Source organism: Amblyomma mixtum, chromosome 8 (genome assembly GCF_055824585.1).
Source record: "Amblyomma mixtum isolate Tamu chromosome 8, ASM5582458v1, whole genome shotgun sequence".
NCBI lineage: Eukaryota > Metazoa > Arthropoda > Arachnida > Ixodida > Ixodidae > Amblyomma > Amblyomma mixtum.
In genome coordinates this window covers 119493897-119513105 of record NC_143019.1, presented here as the reverse complement: position 1 = coordinate 119513105, position 19209 = coordinate 119493897, and the positions used below count along the sequence as shown (strand labels likewise).

Genomic DNA, 19209 nt, shown 5'->3' with positions numbered 1-19209 from the left:
AGTTCGAAGTTTCTATAACTGCGCTCGAAACGTGTAGATCGAGTTCCAGCGGTAAAAAAAAAAAATTCAGGGGGCATTTTTGAGTGTCTAAATTGCGTAGAGGTGAAAGCGCTTTCCTCACCACCTGGCCTATGTGACACTGGTGACGTCACCACTGGATGACGTCACACATAATTGATGACGAAGTAATGAGAAATTATGAATTAGTGGCTAATTACTGATTAATGACTGAATACTAATTAGCTGCTAATTAATGACACTTAAGCTTCGCCTTTAGGAGCGGAACGCGACAGCGTGTTGTAGCTCTCTTTCAGGCAGTCCACGGAACGCCACCGCCCGTTCGGCGCGATGCCTTGCCCTTTGAACGCAACGCTTTTTGAGGAAAGGAAATGGCGCAGTAATTCTCTGTCATCTCGGTGGACACCCGAACCGCACCGTACAGGAAGGGAGGAAGTGGAAGTGAAAGAAGAGAGAGAGAGGCCGTAATGAAGAAACTGAAATGTGTATTTGAGGAAAGGAAATTACGCAGTAACTGTCTCGGATATCTCGGTTGACACCCGCCAAATCGCGGACACGGCTGCGGACACGGCTGCTAACGAGAGTATGAGGCATTAAAGGCTTTCGCCTAAATACGATTCAGATTCCTCTTCAGTGCACCATTAATGGTTGATCGCGAGAGTTCGCTCACCATTGTCAGCGTTAGCGCATGCAGCCCACATCTCTCTCCCATCACCCCACGTACCTATAAGCGCGATTCAGGCGTACACTGACCCTGGGGGCCAGTTATGAGCACTTCCTTACCTTAAAATGTTCGTTGTGTAAAACGTTGTCAACGCCAATGAACGCCGACGGTCTATGGCTTCAGCGCCGCGTTTCTGGCACAACGTTATCAATGCCTGCAGCCCAGATCTCACCACACCGTACCTATATATAAGCGCGATTCAGGGGTCCAGTGACCCAGGGAGCCAGTTATGCGCACTTCTTTTCCTTAAAATGATCTGAGTGTAAAACGTCGTCGACGTCAATGCCAATGAACACAATGAAGGCTGACGGCCTATGGCTTTAGCGCCGCGTTTCTGGCACAAGGTTGTCAATACCTGCAGCCCACATCTCTCTCTCTCGTCACCCGACGTATCTATAAGCGCGATTCAGGAGTCTACTGACCCACGGAGCCAGTTATGCGCACTTCCTTTCTTTAAAAGGGCACAGCGTTGTCAATGTCAACACATGCAGCGCACTACCGCCAAGTAGCTTAAAGCACGATTAAGGTATCCACTGTTCCAAGAGGGCAGTTATGCGCCTTTCCTTTGCTTTTCGAGCTCCCGCTCTATTGGTTACGCAGCTTGAAGCGCGACTAAGGTATCCACTGCTGGTTACGACAAGGCGACAGCGACGCCGCGAAACGCAGAAACGGACGCCAACGACGTGCGCTCTAAAACCAATTTTAAATTTTCAATCTCTACAGTGCGTTGACATCGCACAGCACAAGGCGCTTTTTGCATTTCGCCTCTATCGAAACGCGGCCGCCGCGGGTGGGTTCGAACCCGGGAAATCCGACTCGGTAGGTGAGCGCCCTAACCAATCAGCCACAGCCTCGGGAACGCGGCACATGAAATAGAAAATTGATTTTTCAGAAAAGCAAATGGCGTGGTAACTGTCTCACACATCTCGGTGGACACCCGTACCGCGCTGTAAGAAAGGGATCAAGGAGGGAGTGCAAGAAGGAAAGAGGTCCGGCATGTAGCCCAATCTGTTGTGGCAACTGAAGGAAGAACGAAAAGTAAAGTGCACGTGCCTCTTCACTGGCTCGAGCTAGCGGCCCTTCACTGCTCTCTTTGGTGAAACGAAAAAAAGCAAAAAAAAGCTGACCACTAAGCACACGTGACACGCGCCGCGTTCCGAACCTTGCATGTGATGCATCCTCAGCAGTGACACGACAGCGCATTAAAACAGCCGCTGACTTGTCCCCCAGACACTTCTGCTCGGCTCGCAGTGAGGTGTGCATCCAAGGCACAAAGAGACTCTTGCCTGCACAGGGACGCTACTGAGTTCAAGCATACCACCATGGCTGATGACTGGGCAAGACCCTTGTGCAGCTGCAACGCCACGTCGAGTCCTTGGGGCCCGGGCATTAAGGCGACCGGGTGCGGCACAATCTCTCGCCCGGAGCGGCGGCAGGGCTTCCAGCGCCTGAATCTCCGTGAGAGGACGCCGACGGGCGAGATGGCGCAGCACCCGGAGCGTTTCGCGCAGGAAGGCGTCTGGGAAGACTCCGGGCTTCAACCGGGGAGGGGCAGTGGCCACAGCCGGCACACCACGATCAGGTATGGAGTAGATCATGAATACAGTTGGCGGAATAGTGAATTAGAAATGCAGCTACCTCTCCTAACACTTTTCGTGCACTTGAAGGGCACGCCGCATAGAACGCACTACGAACGCACTGGGCAATCAACCAACATCCGGTACGAGAGTGTCTGGCCGTCCTTTATTCCTGCAACTCCGCGCAGAACTCTCATGTAACGGCCGGTAGCTCTGAGCTTAACACCACATGAGGTCATTCCCGTTGGGCCAAGCATAGCAACCGAAGACGGACGCGGTCCTCATTGTGGAGTTTGAAAACAGCGTTCCTTATCCATAAATATGTATCTGCCTGCTGGAGTAGTATTACATCCATTATAACCGCGCCATATGGACTGGAGCTAAACAAATCCGCAAAGTACACCTGAAAAAAAAACGCGCTATAGCACATTGGAAGAGCCGTGCGATTTCGAAATTATTTCGCCGCAGATATTCGACGTGCGTCCCCCGAGTCGTCTCCTGCATTCGAAAGTCATACCATGCACTTTACCCTTGCCAATATACCTCGCATAATCGAATTTGAAGCCGATGCCGATTATGCATTGGCTCGAATGCGGGTCATGAGTGCTAGCGGCTCTTCCCATTTGCATGAGCGCATAATTATTTTTCCGTCTGTACGGTGCGGATTCACAGTTAGCTCTAGTCCATATGGCGCTGTTATTATGGATGCTACAGCAGGAAGATGAACTTGAGGGTCCTGGTTTTTTCACTGGGTGCGGTCTTGAGGGTCCTATCATTCTTTCACGGGTGGATTAGAGCTCGCCGAGCCGCACTTCGGGTATCGAGTGCGTTTGTTCTCGGCCCATTGTCCTGTAAGCGAACGGGCACACAGACGCGACGGCCATTGTTAGGTTTGCACCTCTTCCCTCTCAGGACACCTGCCAGCTGGTTTGCGAGCCTCGTCCCTCACCCGAGCTTCTGCACGACGTTCGCCTCCACGGAATCGACACGAGCTTCTTCCGTTCAGGGCAATTCTAGGACTAGTAGTTGAAGGTCAACGTTACCCGTTAATGAAGTTCGCCATGCCACTGGCAGAGCCGGAACGCAGTAACCTAGCAACCAAACCGGACAATTTTAAGGTGCCCTGAAGGTTGTTTCAACCAAAGAGGTTTTAAAAGAAAAATTATTGGTTGTGACGCAGGTGGGGCTCGGGTATTGGGAAGGAATGCCCGGGATCGGACGCGGCGGGCGCGTTTCTATGGAGGCGGAACGGCGCCCGTTCACTGTGCGATTTCAGTGTATGTAAATGATCTCCAGGTCGTGGAAATTTTTTTCGGAGCTCTCCTCTACGGCACCTTTCTCTTCCTTTCTTTTTTCACTCCCTTCTTAATCCCTTCACTTGCTTAAGGGGGTTTAACGTCGCAGAGCGACTCAGGCTATGACGGACGCCGTAAGGAAGGTCTCCGGAAATTTCAACAACCTGGAATTCTTTAACGTGCACTAACATGGTACAGTACGCAGGCCCCAGAATTTCGTCTCTATCTAAATTCGACCGCCGCGGCATGGATAGAACCCGCGTCTTTCGGGTCAGCAGCCGCGCACCATAGCCACTGAGCCATCGCGGCGGGTTTATCCTTACCAATGTCCACCGAGGTGTGAGACAGTTACTGCGCCATTTTAAGACAAAAGCCTTTAATGCCTTATGCTGTCGTTAGACATCCGTGTCGGCAGCCGTGTCTGCGTCCGTGTCGGCAGCCGTGTCGACAGGTGTGTCCGCGTTTTCACGGGTGTCCACCGAGATATGTGAGATAGTTACTGCGTAATTTCCTTTCCTCAAATACCATTTTCAGTTTCTTCATTACGGCCCCTCTTTCTTCTTTCACTGCCGCTTCCTCCCTTCCTATACAGTGCGGTTAAGGTGTCCAACGAGATGACTGAGATTTACAGCGCTTTTTCCTTTCCTAAAAAAGCGTTGCGTTCAAAGGGCAAGGCATCGCGCCGAACGGATGGTGGCGTTCCGTGGACTCCCTGGCAGGGCTACAACATGCTGTCGCGTTCCGCTCCTAAAGGCGAAGCTTAGGCGTCATTAATTAGCAAGCAATTAGTGCTCAGTGATTAATCAGTAATTAGTCATTAATTAGTTGTCATTATTTCGTCACCAATTACGTGTGACGTCACCCAGTGGTGACGTCACCAGTGTCACATAGGCAAAGTGGTGCGGAAAACGCTTTCGCCTCACTCAGTTTAGATAGTGAAAGTGCCCCCTGAATTTTTTTCCTCCAATACCGCTTTTTTCGAAGCCAAGAGTCGCAACAGCAGCAGCGGCTTTTGAGGAAACGAAATAACGCAGTAACTGTATCACTTCTCGGTGTACTCCTCATGCGTGCTGTGAGGAGGAGGAGGAGGATAAACTATATTTTCGTCGACAATTGTATCTGACGGTGTGGGATTACAGCCCCATCAAGTGGCCATGAGCCCGTGGCGTTTGGCGACTTCTAGGGCTCTTGTCACAACCCGGATCTGTGTGTCCGAGTCGGAACTGAGCAATGCGGCCTCCCACTGGTCTGGATTCGAGACCTGCAAGCCTCGAAGGGGGGAGCCCCGAGGGCAAGCCCAGAGTATGTGGGACAGAGTGGCATGTTGGCCACACATTTGACAGGAAGGGGAGTAGACCCCAGGGTATATGCGGCCATATATCGCGGGGTTGGGGAAGACGTTCGTTTGGAGTTGCCTCCACGCAACTTCTTGGGGTTTGGTGAGAGAACTACGTGCAGAGGGATACAGAAGTCTACCTAAGCGGTAGTGCATGGTTATGTCATGAAATGTAACCATACGATTCCTCGCCGTCCGCAGGACGGGCGACACCACATCCCGGTCGACGAATCCTCGGGCATAATTGTGGGCCGCCTCGTTCCCTGGATGCGATGAGTGCGCAGGGACCCAGATCAATTGGATCGGGCGGAGTTGAAGTTTGGTGGAGTAGAGGAGAGAGAGGGTGACAGGGGAGACCCGGCTTTTAGCGAAATTACGAATCGCAGATTTAGAGTCGCTGAAGATGGTTTCTGCAGAGGTGGAGACCATCGCCAAGGCTATGGCCGCCTCCTCAGCCTCTTCAGGCGATCTGACGGGAATGGAGCACGCAACTAGCGGCCGTCCACAGTAGTTTACAACCGCGAGAGAAAAAGCTTCGCGGTCGGGGTATTCGGCGGCGTCGACATAGACTGCTGTCCGATCTGTTAAATACTTTTTGTGCAGAGACAGCCCTGTGCTTGCGGTGAGCGACATGATACTCTGGGTGCATATTTTTAGGAAGAGGGGTAACGAAGGTTACTGCGGATATGGTGTGGAAGCTGGACCCTGTCGGGTGCGGTTGTTTCGAAGCGCATTCAAAGCTTGTCGAGTATGTGACGTCCCGTGGAGGTGTGAGTGAGACGCTCGTACTGAGAAGTGAGATGAGTTTCCGAGAGTTCCGCCACAGTGTTGCAGACCCCTAATGCCAGTAGTTTATACTGGGGGGGGGGGGGAGGGTCCGGTGGGGGAGATGAAGAGTCGCCTTGTATGCCTGTCGAATAAGGCAGTCAACGCGGTCCTCTTCCTGGCAGCTAAGGTAGAGGTAAGGGAGGGTATATGTGAGGCGACTGATAACAAACGCCTGAACAAGACATCAGAGGTCGGCCTCTCGCATGCCTCTATGTTTATTAGCAATGCGACGAATTAGACGAATGGTCTGCGATACAGAGACTGTAAGTTTAGCTAGAGTGTCGGTGTTTTTCCGATTGCTCTGGATGAGGAGCCCCAATATCCTAATGGTGTATACTACGCGTATGGGCTGACCACTAGCAGTAATGCAGATAGGAGGATGGCCGTGGAGGCCGGGTTGATCTCGGATGAGCAGCAGCTCGGACTTCTGAGGGGAGCACGAGAGGTCGGCTGCGGCTACATGGCGCTTAATGACATCGACCGCTTGTTGAACTGCGGATTCAACCTCAGCATCGTTGCCTGTTGATACCCGGAGGGTAATGTCGTCTGCGTATAAGGTATGGGATAGCCGGGGGATAGTGTCTAATTTAGAAGGTAGCGTGAGCAAGGCGACATTGAAAGGAAATGGGGAGAGAACGGATCTCTGGGGGGTGCCATTGCTACCGAGGTTTATAGGGTCTGAAAGGTGAGAGCCAAAGCTAACTTCAGCTGTACGACCAGAGAGGAAAGTACGTATATACTCGTAGGTACGGTGACCAGGATTTAGTAGGGAGAGGTTAGTGAGAATAGCTCCGTGCGAGACGCTGTGAAATGCTTTAGTTAAATCAAGCCCTAGAATAGCCTTTGCGCCCGCTCTGGTAGAGGGGCACAGTATCTCTCGTGAGAGCTGGAGTATAATGTCTTGTGTAGAGAGATTTGAGCGGAAGCCAATCATGGTGCGAGGTAGGAGATGGTTATCTTCAACGTATTTATTGAGACGGTTGAGAATGACGTGCTTCATCTTCCCAGCACAGGAAGTGTGGGAGATGGGGCGGCGGTTTTCGAGAGAAAGGAAGAAAGACGTGCCATAGGGGAGGTCCCCGGAATAATTTCGACCACCTGGGAAGCTCTGTCATGCACTAACATCACACAGCACTGTGGCGCCTTTTGCGTTTCGCCTCCAACAAAACGCTGCCGCCGCCGTCGGGATCGTAGCCGGGTCCAGTCATGGTATACGTCGACGCACGTGCGTACTTCAGCTGCCGAGGCTGCGATCTTTTTCCCTTCAAGCAGCGAGGGACGCTCGAGCCACTGAGTGCGCACATGCGTCTCAGTGATTGGGTAGCTTTTAGGAAAGAAAAGATAGTACCAGACTCACACAAGGCCATACCCAAAAGTTTTGGACACAAGCATTCTCTAACGGGAAATAGTTTATGAGCCCATTTCTTTCTTAAATATTTTTCTAACACTTCACTATAACAAGCTATATTCGCAGATCGCCATTGACACGTTTGAATGTTTTTGCTGCTAACGTTTTTTGCAATCCTCAAAAGCGACATATCCCCATTGGTTTTACTTGGCAGTCTTTAGCTGCCCGATGCAAGCGATGGAGACATTGTGAAAGAAACGTTTTTCTACATACCGGTGCCTGAGAGAGCACCAGAACGACGTCCGAAACCAGAAAGTAACATCCAACGCCATCGCCGAGCATGTGCAAGAATCCGGCCACGAGAGTAACTGGGATCAAGTAAAGATATTGACAACAGAAAAGAACACATCAGCACGGCAGAATCTTGAGTCGCTTATCATACAGACATCGTCTAACACACTAAAGAGGAATGACGGGACTCTACATCCTATCTATGCTAAATCATTAAAAACGCTACTGAGTGCTACAAAAGGACGGATCCGTGCGCCGATTGCTTCATAGTGAACAAGGGAGCCGTAGCGCTCCCGAAACGTCTTTCTTTATTGTCTTTGGCCAGTGACCAGCAATCCTCATCACCATGATTCCTGACCAGACGGTATGCCGTCAAACCCTAGACTATACCGGAACAATGGTTCGTTACCTAAACTAATATTTTGCTGCTTTCCAATATTCAATATTTTTGTCCACGAATTTTGAACGCGACAACAGACACTATTGTTTGTGCCGCCGCTATGGCTTAGTGGTTATTGTGCTCGCCTACTGACCCGAAAGACGCGGGTTCGATCCCGGCGGTGGCGGTCGGATTTCGATGGAGGCGAAATGCCAAAGGCCCGTGCACTCTGCAATATCCGTTAACGTTAAACACCAGATGGTCGAAATTTCCGGAGCCCTTCACTACGGCGTCTCTCACAGCCTGAGTCGCTTTGGTACGTCAAGCCCGTTAAAACGAAAAACCGAACCACAGAAAAACAGCTCCAAATCGTAGCGAACGGAGGGAAATACTCCTAAATTGCGCAGGGCGGGAATCGGGAAAACTTACGAAAGCGATTGAATGTATGCGCAGATTTCCGTCTCCAAATTTGTTGACATTCGATCTTGCCATGTGCTGCGCGAAAAATAGAACCTTGATTTTTGACTGCTTTCTTGTCCTAGCCACCCGAAAGCAACGATGGTGGAGCCGGCCCTTCCTGCAGAAGCATCGCGAGGAGCTCCTCGGACTCGGACCTTGAGGCCTTCTGGGGCGTCCGACGGTTCCTCGCCAGTGTTGCTTGTGCTAGTACCTCGGGTAGAGAATGCCGCTGCCCGAGAGGGAGCAGCCTGCGCAGCCCGCGGTCCAGGCAGGAGCCAACGGCAAGGCTGTAGTCATCGCGGACGCGTCCTCACAAACTGAGGAGCTACCGTCACCGGGCGCGAAGGTACGCAACAGCTTGTGGCTCTAGCCGAATAGATCCAAGAGCTGCTCGTCTTGCTGTCATTATTCATGCACTGCAAGAAAAATCCGATGCATGTGTGATGCGGCCGCCGCGGTGGCTCAGTGGTTATTGTGTAGGCTGCTGACCCGATAGACGCGGGTTCGATCCCGGCCGCGGCGGCGCAATTTCTTTGGAGGAGAAAGTCTAGAGGCCCGTTTACTGTGCGATGTCAGTGCACTTTAAAGAACCCCAGGTAGTCGCAATTTCCGGAGCCCTTCACTACGGCGTCTCATAGCCTGAGTCGCTTTGGGACGTTAAACCCCATAAACCAAACCTAAATCAAGCCATGCGTGATGAGAATGCGCTGAACGCTTAGCCCTTGTAACTAATACCTTTTTTTGCTTCGCATATTCAGTTAGCTCGTGCTTACATCGGATGTGAGGCTCCCATGTTCGGTTGGGAATGTTTTTTTTTTATCAAACGAAATTCCCGCTCATTGCAGGGTTTCCACATAACTTGAAACGACTGAAAGGGGCACTGAGGGCGGATTTAAATTGGCTTGTATCAATTAACTGCCAAGTCCTAATGGCATCAAAAATTGAGATTTATATAGTCTGTATATCAAAGGTCAAATTATTAAATAATGGAATACAGGTACCCTGCCCACTGGGCGTTTCGTAAACCAACTGTGCCGCTGCCAAGAGTGATCCCCAGGATTCCTAGGAGGAGAGGGTACACCGCCATGTTCCTTTAGTCGGCTGTCCCGGAGACCCTTTCGGGCTTGACGTAATAAGTTTCCATTTCGTTACGAGAAAAGGGTATCCGAAAAAAAAACCTAAAACTTAACACAGACTTAGAGAGCCATACAACCGATATTTACTGAGACTAAGAAGAGTATTCAGTTATCAAGGTCTCAGCCAAGGGTATCTGAAGACATCACAAACAATTATTGTTTTTAGTCAAAAACATTTTGCGGCTCTTTCTGGATACGTTGACGCTAGTGCAAAAGCAAAATGTCCATTTACTGGCCTTCAAACTACTGAAAAATCTACACGCCGATCGATTCAAATTCGGGACGTCCTTACCGAAAAGAATGGGTTGCCACTGTTTTGAAATGAAGGGATAGATCAGTGGTTTAAATTGGTTGGCACCGCTTGTATATTTAGTTGCTAATCAAGCCGGCTGTGGCGACACCTGTAGTTTTAAGTGCGAGAGCACTGTTTAACACAGTTTCTAGAATTTCTCCTCCAAAGAAATTCCAGCCACCGATCCTGGCCACGGTTGCTGGAATTTCTTCGGAGGAGAAATTCTAGAGGCCCGTGTACTGTGCGATCTCAGTGCACGTTGAAGAACCCCAGGTGGTCGAAATTTCCGGAGCCCTCCACTACGGCGTCTCTGATAGCCTTAGTCGCTTTGGGAGGTTAAACCCCATAAACCAAACCAATCAACTAAAAACCTTTGTGCAATGCTCGACCTTGAGGGTGACGTTACTCAACGCGGTTACAACCAAGAATATTGTGTAAACTTGACCTCGAGGGTGACGCTGGCCAACCTGGAGAAATAAAATAAATCTTACCGCCACTGGGCGAACAGATCAGCTTCGATGGGCACTGCACGAGAGCTCTATGCTATCGCCGCAGCCTATCACGCCACGTGCTAAGCTAAATACCAGACAGACGCAAGCAAAACTATGAGCCAAACAGACTAAACACATGCTTTCGCATGTGTACTCCGTTTAATGCCGTTAAAACCCTACCACTTCTTTTAGCCTTTTTTCTAGCTTATAAAAGCTGCATTCTCGGCGAGGGTCCGTGGTCTCATGATTAGAATGCGCTATCCTACTGATACAGACCAGCTTGATAATGTTCGCAATGTCCTTCTAACGTCTTGCTGACGGAGCAGAACACCATGCTGAGGATATGCGCAGTGCAGGTTCCGGAGTACTTCCAAAGAGATTTTAGACAACGCTTACGACGGCAACCGCTGCAAAGTTCGATTGTGAAAATGATTGCCTGCTTTTATGGAAAACATGACTTCTATTAGTGTGACTGTACACAAATGAGGAGCAGTGTGCTTTATGTCCGTGAGATGGCAAGAAACAGTGCTGGCTCAATCAACGCTACAACAAAAAAACAAGGAAACTTGAGACCTCCTATCCGCAGAAGGCAAACTGGGTATAACGGAGTGATTTGTATCTTCTGTTTCGAAAACATAACGCAAAAGTGAACTGCGAATATCTTGGTATGATTGCTGTTTAATACAAAACAGGCTGCAGTCCAGAAAAGCTTGGTTTGTTTTATCATAATTATCATAATTTATTTCACCCTTAAAGGCCCCTGGGGGGGGGGTTACATAAGGGGGGGAGTAGTACATTCAACATGACTCACATTGGTGGGGAAACAAATAATTAACATCATCATTTATTTGACCCTTAAAGGCCCCTGGGGGGGGTATTAAATAAGGGGGGTTTAACGTCCCAAAGCGACTAAGGCTATGAGAGGCGCCGTAGTGGAGGGCTCCGGAAATTTCGACCACCTGGGGTTCATTAACGTGCACTGACATCGCACAGTACACGGGCCTCTAGAATTCCGCGTCCAAAGAAATTCAACCGCCGCAGCCGGGATCGAACCCGCGTCTTTCGGGTCAGCAGCCGAGCACCATAACCACTGAGCCACCGCGGCGGCCTCCAGAAAGGCATCTACCCTCACTTGTTCAGCCGTGGACAAAACTTTTTCGGATGCAGATTCCCGGAAGACGAATGGTTCGCTTCGCCTCGCTAGTCATGCAGCTGCTATTCTTCTAGGGGATGCACCCCCATATGTCCCCTCGTTCTTCAGCGATTTGTATTAACCGATTTGACCTGCAGCACAGCAAAATTTCATGAATTCATTCCCAGTAAACTTCTGTTCATTACTATGCATTAAAAAGTAACAAAAAGTAAAGCAGCAAAAGCAACAGATTACTGTCGGTGTCATGCCTGCAAGACCTCGCAGTCCAACTTTCCTTATCTTATTCTCTTCATGCGACACCCCACATGGAGGTTTGTTCTCGCTCCAAGAAACGAGAATGAGATGTATGGTTGCTTTAAAGACACAAGTAAACTTCACGAGTATAACTCGACTTAGAGATCTTGCCACGGCATGTTAAGTTGCTCCTAAAAATGGGCAAGCGAGGCAGGTACACAAAGCCCAAGTGGTGGCACCTCAGCCTCTTCCCTTCAGCGAGCCTTCCTGTACCTCTTCCTGAACACGAACAGCTCGTTTCGCACTGGAAGGACAAAGTAATTCTGTTCAAGTGACAACATCAGATAGATAACGACCAATCATCACCCTAGTCATCACCATGATTCAAACCAGATGGCTGTAGAATCATTCTATTCATGCTCTCAATGCGGATCTCCAGCTCCCTAGGAACTCTGTTCTAGTAGTGCGGGGAAGCATGCATCCCCATTTGCGAGGGATTCAGCGTCTTACGGCAAGCAGTAGCATGAGCGTAGTTTAGGCGTAGCACCATTAGCACAGTACCTTTCTTGATGCCGAGTGTGACGTTACTGCATACCAGCTCCGTAGTGCAATATGCGCAGGATTCCCATCTTTCATTTAGAAAAATTAAATTCGTCGGCAAAGTATATGCCACCTGTGTACCAGGACTCTAATGGTCATAAAGAATAAAGACGAGCTGTAATTAAAGAGCTGCGGTTCCTACTAACTTGTTTGTCATATGCGTTTGTGTTGAGGTTTCTTACGTTAGCAAAACGTTTATTTTACCGCTTTTCTTTCTCATTTGCCGTGTTCGTCTTGTTTCTGCGGACTCAGAAAGAGGACATCTTTCGCAGGGTGGACTGGCACGTGATCTCCAAGATAAAGTAGTCCTACCCTCAACGGCTGTCCTGTGACCCTTCGCCACTCCCCTTTAGTGATGCGGACACACGGCACCTCCGTCTGCCACAGCATCTTCCCGATTTGCGACGGGCGCGTCCACAACTCTGACAACTACCTGCTAGATGCACATGGACGCCATAGAGAATTGTATGAATCGCTCTGTAGACCCGTGAAAGAATTCGTTGATTTATGTGTTACAGCCTTACAAGGTTTTCATGCCATTTTGAGTCTGCCTGATTATTAAATCGGAAGCTTTACTGGTCTGGTCAAGCCAAGGTCATCGGTGCCGCAATTTGACCTCCAAGTGGATGAGCGGTGGTGGTGTGGCAGCCACGTGACACTGTTGCATCCTTTCTTGTTTCAGTTTCGTTTCTTTCAGTGTACATATCGCCATCGTCATTCAATATGATTTCCTATATAAGTGGCTTGACTGTGACGAATAAAGGAGAGTGTTTCTGCATACTGCGCTTGCGTGGTCCCGTGTCATGCGTCTGGTCTGAACCAGACACCACATATTGGCGACGAGGATGAACCGCCTACGGTGCAAGGCGACACGGAGCCCTTGCAGCCACGATCTCATCGGCGGCCAGGAGTAACGCAAGAACGCCGGAGGTGCGCAGGAACGCCGAAGGTGCGCAGGAACGCCGAAGGTGCGCAGGAACGCCGGAGGTGCGCAGGAACGCCGGAGGTGCGCAGGAACGCCGGAGGTGCGCAGGAACGCCGGAGGAGCGCAAGAACGCCGGAGGAGCGCAAGAACGCCGGAGGAGCGCAAGAACGCCGGAGGAGCGCAAGAACGCAGATAAGTGAAATTTGCTCACACCACATATTGCGAGGATCAGTATCGGAGCCATGTCACTCGGGTGTTTCCCAGCACCACCCCCTTTCTTGCCTGCACCCGGTTACCCGGCTGTGCCTTGGCAGCAGTGGAAACGCGTATTCCTGAATTTCCTGGAGGCCATTGGCGGCGATGAACTGAAGCCGAAGCGTTGCAAGGCAATTCTGCTAAACTCGCTCGGGGTTGAAGGCCAGCGAATATTCGACAGAATCCTTGCACAAGGAGCAGACGTGACTGCGGACGCCAAGGCCGAGGACAAGGGGGACAAGGAGGAAAAGGTGGACCAGTTCAAGGACGCGCTTGCTGCACTGGATACGCATTTCGCGAGCGCTACGAATGATTTGGTGGAGCGGCGCCGGTTTCGCCAAAGACAACTGCCTGGTGAGACATTTCAAGCGTTTACAAACAGTCTTCGGGACCTTGCGTCTACTTGCAATTTTGGCAGTGCTACCGATAGCATGATTCGAGACCAATTATTGGAAGGCACTTCGTCACGAACAACACGTGAACGCATGCTTTATGAAGGGTCTTCGCTTACATTGCAGCGTGCTGTTGACATCGGGAAGCAAATTGAGCAAACACAACAAGAGCTCGGGGAATTCGCGCATAGCACTGTGAACAAGATTCAAGATGTGCGAAAAAGGTCAGACTCTGAGCAAGGAAGTTGCTACAGGTGCGGCTCGTCATCGCATATGGCTAACTCGACTGCATGTCCGGCGAGGAACAAGCGTTGCCACTCTTGTGGAAAAATTGGTCACTTTTCAAGCATGTGCAAATTGAAGAAAAAGAAATATGCCGTTCGAAAGCCCGAGAAGGCCAACGCCGTCACGGTACTTCAAATCGGTTACCTTAATGCGTAGGCGAAAGATATTCGAGCCAACATTTCTATCGGGAAGATAAGATTGTCGTTGATTGTCGACACAGGCGCTACGGTTTCTTTGCTCAGTGAAGAGCACTACCACAAATATCTAGCCGACACGTACTCATTACGACCGCCGACTGCCAATTTGTGCAACTATTCCGGAGAACAAATCAAGTTAAGTGGTTGCTTTCTTGCTGAAGTATCTTACAAGGGAAACAGAGCCAGTGTGCTTTTTCATGTCACAACCAAGGGCACTTCGCTGCTGGGGCTTGATGCCGTTCGGAGCCTCGGAATCACTATCAACGGCTCAACCTTGAATTGCTGCCAGGTGATATGCCCTGATTCACTGCCTTCAGAATTTACGCACCAGTTTGCGCACTTGTTCACGGAACAGTTAGGGCATGTGAAAGGCTTTGTTCACCATGTTAACTGTCGTTCATCTGTGAAACCAGTCGTTGCGAAACTCCGACGCCTGCCGCTCACGCTACGGCAACAGATATCGGTAGAGATACAACGCCTGCTGGCCGAAGATATAATTGAACCTGTCGACGCATCGGAGTGGATTTCACCGATCGTCGTCGTGAGGAAGAAGGACGGTTCAATTAGGTTGTGTGTGGACCTACGTGAAGTGAACAAGGCAGTAATTGCCGATGCTTTTCCTCTTCCGCATACAGAGTAATTACTTCATGAACTAGCTGGAGGAACGTGCTTCTCAAAGCTCGACTTAGCGTCGGCATACCACCAGCTAGAACTGACTCCGGAAAGTCGGGGACTAACCACCTTTATCACACACGAAGGATTGTTTCGTCTTAAGAGAGTGTGTTTTGGCCTTGCATCTGCCCCTTTCAGCCTTTCAGAGAATGATGCAGCATATATTGAAAGATTGTAAAGGCATACTTTGTTACATTGATGATGTGATTGTGTGGGGCAAGACACGTGAGGAGCACCACAAGAATCTACACCAGGTGCTAAAACGCATTGGTGATTCAGGTTTGAAGCTCAACCAGAAATGCACATTTACTGTTTCAGAACTATCCTTTTTAGGGCACACGGTGAGCTCAAAAGGGCTCACACCATTGCAGTCTAAGGTTGACGCTATTGTCAAAGTGCCTGCTCCTCACGATGTTGCCACTTTGAGGTCATTTTTGGGTCTCGCTGGTTACTATGCTCGATTTGTGCCGCGATTTGCTGATCTCGTCGAGCCGCTTAGAAGGCTCCTGCGGTCTGGTCAACAGTTCACGTGGGATGATGCGGCTGAGCGTAGCTTCCAGCTTGTTAAGACAGCTTTGTCTTCAAGCCCAGTCATACAAATGTTTAACCCAGACCTTGATGTAATTGTTACGACAGATGCTTCTGATAAGGGTCTGGGAGCCGTTCTTCAGCAACGCGATGGTGACAGCGTACGCACGGTGGCCTTCGCATCACGTGCCCTGACTCCTGCTGAGCGGAAGTACTCCGCTGGGGAACGGGAGGCCCTTGCTTGTCTCTTCGCGTGCGAGCGCTGGCACGTCTACTTGTGGGGTAGAAAATTTTTGTTACGTACGGACCACCAGGCACTGGTGACGTTACTTTCAGCTGCCGGTACAGGACGCCGACCTTTGCGTATATCCAGATGGTCAGCTCGACTTTTGTACTATAACTTCGACGTAGAGTACCAAAAGGGATCGCAAAATGTCGTGGCCGATGCGCTTTCACGCCTACCTCTTGACTGTGATTCGCAGCAGACGATGCAGGAAGAAATTGTGTCCGTTGTATCAGAGTGCCTAACAAAGGAACGGCTGCAGGTGGCCACTGCTGCAGACAGCACACTGCAACAGGTTGTTGTGCACGTGGTACATGGTTGGGCGCCTAGAAAAGCTTTGCCAGCAGAAGTAATGCCGTACTTTAACGTGCGGGAAGAGCTTTCTTTCGTTGATGGCCTTTTGATGCGCGGTGAGCACGTAGTTGTTCCGAGTGAATTAACCTCGCTCCTGGTTGGTTTTGCGCACGAAGGTCACCCAGGAATTGTGAGGACGAAGCAGAGACTACGTGATCTTTACTGGTGGCCGCGTTTGAATAAACAGGTAGAAGAAGCAATTCATTTTTGTCATATCTGCCAGGCCGCGGACAAGTCCGCTAAACCGTCGTTTGCACCGCTGCAGCCGGTGACGTTTACAGCGCTACCATGGCAGAAGCTAGCAATGGATATAGTGGGACCGATTGACTGGGCCCCTTCAAACTGTAGGTACATGATATCGCTGATCGATTATCATTCCAAGTGGCCTGAGGTTGCCTTTTCGTCTACAGTAACGTCACAGAGTGTGGTCGATTTTTTGCAGGCTGTGTACAGCCGAGAAGGCTATCCGGAAGAAATTGTCACAGATAATGGGCCTCAGTTTAGATCGCAAATGTTTGAAACATTCTTGAGAGAGAGGGGTATTGCGCATCGTTGTTCTTCTCTGTACTATCCACAGGGAAACGGCGCTATTGAACGTTTTAATCGCGTGCTGAAAGATTTCATGCAGGTTGCCCGATTGGAACAACGGCCCCTCCAGGCTGCTGTGGTTGACTATCTCGGCATATATAGGTCCACGCCGCATGCGACAACGGGTGTGTCGCCAGCTAAGTTGCTCCACGGGCGTCAGCCAAGGACAAGACTCAATACAGTGGGTTCGAATGCCGGTTCGAATGTTCCTGCTAGGGTTAAGGCGAAGCAGATATATGCAAAAAATTAGGAGTCACTTTGGCGACTAAAGTGGTGCAAGGCGAAAGCCTGAGTACAGCATTCTGCCACGAATGTGGTTGTGAATGATGATTCAAGTGCTGCCAGCGAATGACGCGTCCATTGGCTGTCTGCGTGTGTTACTGATGTGTGGTTAACATGTTAAGCTTCGCCTGTAAGAGTGGAACGCGACAGCGTCTTGCAACGCTGCCAGGGAGTCCACAGAACGCCATCGCCAATTCGTCTGTACGCCTTGCTGGACGGTAAATTTATTTTTTTGAGGAAAGGAAATGTATCTCTCTCGCATATCTGGGTGGACACCTGCACCTCGCCGTAAGGGAAAGGGGGAAGATAGGAGTTAACGAAGACGCCGTATTAGCTAGACGCGCCTTTGTTCCTTACAAACCATTCAGCTGGCATTACGGAGTGGCTAGCGTGCTCGTATCGCACTCCGGAGACCCTGGTTCGATTCCCCAACTCGACCAATTTCGTTCTCGGTTTTATTGATTTATGCGGTCTAACTAGAAAGGTTAATTAGGCTATTTCATATTTATATTATTGTATTTCTATCCATCGTGTTCTGTCATTAACCTGTCAAATGTTGGAACTGTCTAGGATGTTCTACACAGCGTATATGAAACGAGACGTCGAACTGAGTGGGGAAGTGCGTGGTGGTGGAGCGGACGCGGCTTCGTACTTATCTGTTTTTTTCAGCAGCGTCTCCTTCCGCGGACGCTGTTGTCGCTGCGACGCGCGTCTTTCTTTTCTTTTCGTCTTTCTTCTGATCTCTTCATTCTCCTCTATCTTAATTAGGCTAATTGATTAATTAAGCAATTAACTAAACTCAGTCCCACTTAGTTGGAGCATCACTATACGATCCCTTTGATTGGTTGCATGGTTACTAGCCAAAGTACAATTGGCCCCATTTGAAATTCGCGCACTGTGACGTCACGAGCATTTCGACCAATTGAAAAGCGTGACATTTTCTGTCGACAACTCCTGCTTACAACGATGAGGCATTAAAGGCTTCCGCCTTAAAACAGTATACGGACAGGAGGCGAGGTACGAAAAGACCAGCCTGTAGAGTAGGGGACTTCGTTCGTGTACGCAAGCCAGCAGGCGGTGGGAAAGCGTCGGTAAATTACATGGGACCTTTCAAGATTGTCGACAGAAAAGGCAAAAATAGCTTTTTGATGAGCGACGGTCGTTGCTGGAACGCGTCTAAACTAGTTCGGGTTCCCTGCAATCGATCGCAGACAATAGAACAATGGGCATGGGAATTGCCTCATCACTACTCGGGTACCGCTGGGCCTGAAAGCCGCGCAGGCTCTGAACAGGGTGAATTGTTGCGATTGCCGGAAACAAGGGCTGAAGTTACTGAAGAAGTGGTTGCTCCTTTAGAAGATTCGGTGGAGCAACCTTTGCGTCGAAGCACTAGGGTACGCCGACCTGTAGAAAGATTTGGGTTTTCTTTACCTGAACAATAAGTGTTTAGTTCGTGTTATTTTGGTTGTTGTAAATTACTATGTTGTATTTTCAAGCGGGAGGCGATGTTGTATCCTTTCTTGTTTCAGTTTCGTTTCTTTCAGTGTACATATCGCCATCGTCATTCAATATGATTTCCTATATAAGTGGCTTGACTGTGACGAATAAAGGAGAGTGTTTCTGCATACTGCGCTTGCGTGGTCCCGTGTCATTCGTCTGGTCTGAACCAGACACCACACATACCACCTCACCCGCCGCAGCTGCAACTGCGCCGACCGCCGCCTTGGCAGCTGTGGCCACTTGACTAACCACGGGATTCGCCAATTGCTGGATAAAGGAGCCGGCGCCGCTCTCGTGGCATTCGCATTGCAGTTCTCGCTATGGACTTAGCGAGTCGGCCGGAGCCGTCTACGCCGTCGGGACGATTTCGCTAAACCAGACTTAGCAAGCTAAACTGCAGCCATTTTTTTTTAACACCCTCGTGTTTTAAAGCTGAAATCCAGGGTACAACATGTTCGCGGTCCTCAGGCGCACAAGAAGTCTAGATGTTGAGACCAGTGGCTGTATTAAGCATGAAATGCTTTTAGCTCCCGTTGTCGGCAGTGTGGTGACGTCAGGCCGAGACCGAGAGCCAACATCCGGGCACTGAATCCCACTCATCCAGGCACTGAATCCCACTCGTCCGGGCACTGAATTCTACTCATCCCGGCTTTAAGAAAAGTTTATTGAACCAAGGACCAAAAAGGGACATCGGTCCCTCTACAAAAACAAACATTGCGGCGACTGATGTCGCCCAGTGCACACACACACGCGCAGGGAACTTAGAGTCCAAAACCACGAGATGTCC

At 50.0% G+C, this 19209-nt stretch overlaps 1 protein-coding gene across 2 annotated transcripts; it reads left to right on the top strand.

Annotated features, from left to right (window-relative positions):
- Window positions 1-1898: 1898 nt before the first annotated feature.
- LOC149334091 (uncharacterized) lies at window positions 1899-18550 on the top strand. Of its 2 annotated transcripts, XM_089555012.1 has the most exons (4): window positions 1899-2324; window positions 8339-8601; window positions 12434-13695; window positions 13860-18550. In XM_089555012.1, the coding sequence occupies exons 3-4, from the start codon at window positions 13329-13331 to the stop codon at window positions 13868-13870; spliced, it is 378 nt and encodes a 125-aa protein (XP_089411138.1). In that variant the 5' UTR covers window positions 1899-2324; window positions 8339-8601; window positions 12434-13328; the 3' UTR covers window positions 13871-18550. The 2 variants fall into 2 exon arrangements, with proteins under 2 accessions (XP_089411138.1, XP_089411137.1); XM_089555011.1 differs by having other exon boundaries at window positions 1911-2324; window positions 12434-18550.
- The last annotated feature ends 659 nt before the right edge of the window (window positions 18551-19209 follow it).

What these genes read in the sequence shown, in the direction of transcription:
- LOC149334091 (XM_089555011.1), top strand. Translation starts at nt 2,065, where the DNA reads ATGGCTGATGACTGGGCAAGACCCTTGTGCAGCTGCAACGCCACGTCG. An exon ending in AGCCGGCACACCACGATCAG is followed by an intron (nt 2,325 to 8,338) that starts GTATGGAGTAGA and finishes TTCTTGTCCTAG; the next exon opens with CCACCCGAAAGCAACGATGG.